Source organism: Apaloderma vittatum, unplaced genomic scaffold (assembly GCF_000703405.1).
Source record: "Apaloderma vittatum isolate BGI_N311 unplaced genomic scaffold, ASM70340v1 scaffold5877, whole genome shotgun sequence".
Classification (NCBI taxonomy): domain Eukaryota; kingdom Metazoa; phylum Chordata; class Aves; order Trogoniformes; family Trogonidae; genus Apaloderma; species Apaloderma vittatum.
Window position 1 is genome coordinate 10,279 of NW_009726583.1, and position 5,275 is coordinate 15,553.

At 55.6% G+C, this 5,275-nt stretch overlaps 2 protein-coding genes across 2 annotated transcripts in view; one reads left to right on the forward strand and one right to left on the reverse strand.

Moving 5' to 3' along the window:
- The window catches only part of LOC104276877 (cyclic nucleotide-gated cation channel beta-1-like), a 9,467-nt gene that overhangs the window by 2,220 nt on the left and 1,972 nt on the right, over positions 1-5,275 (forward strand). The window contains exons 4-12 of the mRNA XM_009873334.1: positions 121-171; positions 279-365; positions 639-703; positions 920-1,042; positions 2,469-2,610; positions 2,841-3,000; positions 3,500-3,597; positions 3,683-3,766; positions 4,686-4,804. Coding sequence (XP_009871636.1) covers positions 121-171; positions 279-365; positions 639-703; positions 920-1,042; positions 2,469-2,610; positions 2,841-3,000; positions 3,500-3,597; positions 3,683-3,766; positions 4,686-4,804 — 929 coding nt within the window. The remainder of the gene's footprint in view (positions 1-120; positions 172-278; positions 366-638; positions 704-919; positions 1,043-2,468; positions 2,611-2,840; positions 3,001-3,499; positions 3,598-3,682; positions 3,767-4,685; positions 4,805-5,275) is intronic.
- Positions 3,994-4,594, reverse strand: LOC104276876 (melatonin-related receptor-like). The gene is made up of 2 exons (XM_009873333.1): positions 4,551-4,594; positions 3,994-4,267 (listed from the first exon to the last, which is right to left on the reverse strand). Exons 1-2 carry the CDS (start codon positions 4,592-4,594, stop codon positions 3,994-3,996), a joined length of 318 nt encoding a protein of 105 aa, XP_009871635.1.

Consider the following 5,275-nt stretch of genomic DNA (forward strand, 5'->3'; position numbering starts at 1 on the left):
AGACCTAGAGGGAGCAGGTGGTGCAGAAGAGGAAAGCCAGGCCTGACTGTGGTGGTCATGACTTTCCTCTCTGCAATAAAACGATCAATCTGTCACTCTCTCCTTCCTATTCCCAACCAGACTGATAAGAAGGCCATGAGAGAGAACTACCTGCGATCACAACGCTTTAAGGTTTGACTTAATTTTATCTATTGATCCGAACCTCTAATCTCAGCCGTGGCTTGCAGCTCCACCCCTGCAGGTCCCCGCTGAGATTTCTCTCTCGGCGCGCGTTTCAGATGGACGTGGTGTGCCTCCTGCCCCTGGATTTCTTCTACTTCAAAGTCGGCGTCAACCCGCTCCTGCGCTTTCCTCGCTGTCTCAAGGTGAGTCGGAGCTCGCGAAAGCGGGCGGAACGCTGATCACGGTGGAAGTGGAGGAGTCCTGCCTGGCTGGGCTAAGCTGTGGCTTGCCGAGGCTCAGCAGTGATGGCAAGAAGATTGGTTGAGCCAAAGGGCAGTTAGAGCTTGAGCTGAATCTCTCCGAGGGGATGTTCCTGCTGCAGAGGAGCTGCAGGAGGGGAACGAAGCGGGAGTGGGGACTTGTGGGGACACGAGTCTCCCTGCGGGACGCTGGAGCTGCTTTCCCTCTCCTCCCAGTACCTGGCCTTCTTCGAGTTCAACAACCGCCTGGAAGCCATCCTGAGCAAGGCGTACATCTACAGGTGAGGGGTGGGAGGCAGGGAGGGAGTGCGGAACTGCTGTTTGCTGCCGGCTAAGAAGGTTTACTTCGTGGTGCGCTCATCCTGGGCTTCTGATTTACTTTCCCGCTGTCCCCAAACCAGCTGGTGATGGCCGGGGAGGGCATCTGCTGTGTTTCTCCCAGCACGCACCATAGCATCTCCCCTTTCCTCTTATCTCCTTTTTTTTTTTCATGGCAGGGTGATCCGGACCACTGCCTATTTACTGTACAGCTTGCACGTGAATTCCTGCCTCTACTACTGGGCATCGGCTTACGAAGGTCTGGGCTCCACCACCTGGGTCTACGATGGGGAAGGAAACAGGTACAAGCCAGAGCCGGGGTCCTCAGAGCCGGAGCAAGAGGGGAGGTGTTGGGCTGCAGCTGATTTTGTAAAAGCCCCTGAGGCAAAGGGTTGGGGGTGCCAGGAGGAGATGCAGAGCCAGGGGAATGACGGGGGCAGGAGGACTAGAACATGTAGTAATACGGAGCTGCAAGACCGAGAGGCTGAGGCAGAAGGTGATGGCAGGTCAGGGAGGCTGAAAAACTGGGAACCTGGTGCTGGAAAACAAGGGAATGCTCTCCCCAGCTGGCCAGGATGGCAGCATGAGCACTATTTCTGTCCATGTTGACCTGATGCTGGGTGGGGATGGAGGCTGTGTCCTTAGTGCCAGGCATCAGGCCCCTTGCACCAGCCCGGTGTCCTCGTTCCCAACCTGAGAGACAGGGGCAGTGGCCGCTCAGTTTTGATGTCAGTGGCGGATGCACAGGGAGGGTAGCACTAACGTCGAAATGATTTAGCACCGAGCAGTGAAGGAGTTTCCTGCAAAAAGACCCAGGAGATCTCAGGCAAGACTGACCGTGAGGTGTGGCTGTAGGTGGGGACAAGTGGCCGTCACCCGGACAGCCTTGGTGTGGGTGTTGCCTTCCCTCAGAGCACTGGCTTCCCATGTTAATGCTGTCACCGTACAGTTATTTTGTGTGATATGCATGTCTCTATCCATCCGTAGATGTAGCTGTGGCATTAGGGACAGAACCAGGGGGAATGGTTGCAAGTTGCAACAGGGCAGGTTTAGGCTGGACATGAGGAAGAAATTCTTCACAGAAAGAGTGGTCAGACCCTGGAACAGACTGCCTGGGGAGGGGGTTGAGTCGCCATCCCTGGATGTGTTCAAGTGTCGTTTAGATGGGGTGTTGGGTGAGATGGTTTAGGGGTGAACTTGTAGTGTAGAGTCAATGGTTGGACTCAATGATCCCAAGGGTCTTTTCCAACCTGAATTGTTCTAGGATTCTATGATTCTTTGATTCTGTAATTCTATGATTCTATGGTTCTATGGTTCTGTGATTCTATGATCCAAGGCAAAGCCCAAGACCAGCGAACTGAGAATTCACTGGACACCTCCTGAGTGCCCTGCCAACAGTTCGCTCACAAACCATATTTTTACTCTAAAAATTAAAAAGTTGCTGAAAACACGTTGCTAGTTTATGACAGTGGAGCCGTAACAGGAAATGGGAGTAGGTAGAGCAGCTGAGCTCCCACACACAGAGGTTTCTGGAGGGTTCCTACGTCCCCCTGCTCCTGTGGCACCTCCAGAAGGACCTGCAGCCCCCTCATTTTCCCTTCGTTGCCCATAATTACTCTTAGCAGGCTCTGGCTTGCTGTGGCCAGAGGATGAGAGCTCGGTACTGAGGGGTGAAAGGGGCCTTCGTGCCAGAAATGCTTTCAAAGCTGCCTCCTCTTCTCCACCCAGCTACATCCGCTGCTACTACTGGGCAGTCAAAACCCTCATCACCATCGGGGGCTTGCCAGACCCCAAGACGCTCTTTGAGATCGTCTTCCAGCTGCTGAACTACTTCACAGGCGTCTTTGCTTTCTCCGTCATGATCGGGCAGGTGAGCAGGGGTCACGACGGGGCCCCAGCCTCGGCTTTGGAGGGATTGCTCCACGGGTTTGCAGCTCTGGATTTGTTTTCCCTGTGCGAGGACCCGCTCAGTGGAAGTCCAGAAGGATTTGACAGGTGCTGTTAGGATTCAGCACACGTGCCCTAGGCTGCTTAACCTGCGTGACGGATAAGTGACAGCCAGTAAAACATCCCTTCCACCTCTTTCTTTCCATCATGCAGATGAGAGATGTGGTGGGCGCCGCCACTGCAGGGCAAACTTACTACCGGAGCTGCATGGACAGTACCATTAAATACATGAACTTCTACAAGATCCCCAAAACTGTTCAGAATCGGGTGAAAACGTGGTACGAGTACACATGGCACTCCCAAGGCATGCTAGGTGAGATCCGACCGCTCCGAGGGCCAACGCTGGCACCACCTGTGTTCCATCGTGGCTGCTTTGGTTTATAACTCTCAAAGAGCACTGCAGGTTTGGGGCAGGGGGTGGCTCGTTTTACTCCTCGCTATAGGTTTGGTGAGCACCTTGGTGGCCTGGCATCACTCACCGAGTCCAGCATCCCACCCGCCAGGCCCCGGGGAGAGGGCGGTGACTGGCAATCGCTGGCCAGAGCATGTCCAACAGCAAGACCCACCGGCTCACCCCACCAGTAAATCATCAGGCAGGACCCCCTGTGCCCGTTCTCCCGGCCAAGGAGCTGGCTTGGGCTCACCAGGCTGTCTCCAGGCGTCCTCAGGGCAGGGATAACGCAAAGGGCACCTCTCCATCTCTCCTTGGCTGGGCAGAGGCTGGGTGGGCAGAGGCTGGAGGAGACCCTCTGGCCGAGCTGCCTTTCAGCTCAAGTGCTGCAAACGGCCGGTTTTCTGCTTTTGTCTCGTAGATGAGTCGGAGCTGCTGGTGCAGCTGCCGGACAAGATGAGGCTGGACATTGCCATTGACGTGAACTACAACATCGTGAGCAAAGTGGCCCTCTTCCAGGTAACCTCCACAGCACGGGTCGTGGCCGGCAGAGCCCGTCGTGCCGGTGCAGGCTGATGGCGCTGTTGGCTCTATTTCGACTCAGGGCTGCGACAGGCAGATGATCTTCGACATGCTGAAGCGGCTCAGATCCGTGGTCTACCTGCCTAACGACTACGTCTGTAAGAAGGTAACGAGGTGCTCGGGTGCCTTCCCGTTCTCAGCACAGGGTGCTGGGAGCAAAGCAGAGCCTTGCCCTGGCCCTTCACCGTGGCTTCGAGCTGCTTCATAGGGAGGAGGGTTCAAAACGTCCTCGGCTGCAGCTGGTCTTGTGCAAAGACTGACCTCTTCTGCTGCAGCCATGAACAGCAGGAGAGCAGGGAAGAGCCTGACGAGCTGGAGGAGCCCTTGGGATGCTTAGAAGAGCCTTTGGGATGCTTTAGAGGAGCCCTTAGGGTGCATAGAGGAGCCTTTGGGATGCCTAGAGGAGCTTTTGGGACGCTTGGAGGAGCCTTTGAGATTCTTGGAGGAGCTTTTGGGATGCTTGGAGGAGCCTTTGGCATGCCTAGAGGAGCTTTTGGGATGCTTAGAAGAGGCTTTGGGATGCCTAGAGGAGCCTTTGGGGTGCCTAGAGGAGCCCTTGGTGTGCCTAGAGGAGCCTTTGGGATGCCTAGAGGAGCCCTTGGTGTGCCTAGAGGAGCCCTTGGTGTGCCTAGAGGAGCCTTTGGGATGCCTAGAGGAGACTTTGGGATGCCTAGAGGAGCCTTTGAGATGCGTAGAGGAACCTTTGGGGTGCCTAGAGGAGCCTTTACGATGCCTAGAGGTACCTTTGGGGTGCCTGGAGGAGCCTTTGGGATGCTTGGAGGAGCCTTTGGGATGCTTGGAGGAGCCTTTGGGGTGCCTAGAGGAGACCTTGGGGTGCCTAGAGGAGACTTTGGGGTGCCTAGAGGAGGATTCTCAGGAGTGAGCGCTACCAGGACCAAGAATTTTGAGAGCTTGGGGAGGGCAGCACAGCCATGGGGGGGGTTTTCCAGTGAGGTGCAGCTTAGGGCATCAGTAAAGTCTCCCTGTTTCTGGGCACCCCCCGGCAGCACCCATCTTCACCGCAGGGAGAAATCGGCCGCGAGATGTACATCATCCAGGCGGGACAAGTGCAGGTGCTGGGGGGACCCGACGGCCAAACCGTGCTGGTGACTCTGAAAGCCGGATCAGTGTTTGGAGAGATAAGGTGAACCCAGGAGCACCCGGGAAATGGGGGCAAGGGAGGGTGGGAGGTGGGGGGCTCTGCAACACCCGCATTAATCTTCACAATCGCGGGCAGTGAGCGGCGTCTGCTACGCACGTCGGAGCTTTTCCACTGTTTTTGTCATCATCGTGGTGGTGTTCTCCGCCTGGGGAGCTAGTGACGGCGAGCAGAGGTGTATGGAGGGGTGGAAAAATAAATAAGGAAAGGTGTCTCACTGAAAGAGCCCCCCCAGGCATTGAGCTGCCCATCCCAGGGGTGTGTAAAGTCCTATATGAATCTACATGGAGTTTGCCTCCCCACAGCCCCACAGACACCAGCCTGCTCTAAAATGCAATATTTAAACATTCAAACAGGCAAATAGTTTTTTATCCAGTGCTCCGTGCCGACGTTTCCTACCATTCTTGAAAAACTGGGCTCGGAGAATTTCAGCAGGGGTGCAAAAGTGGCTTTGGG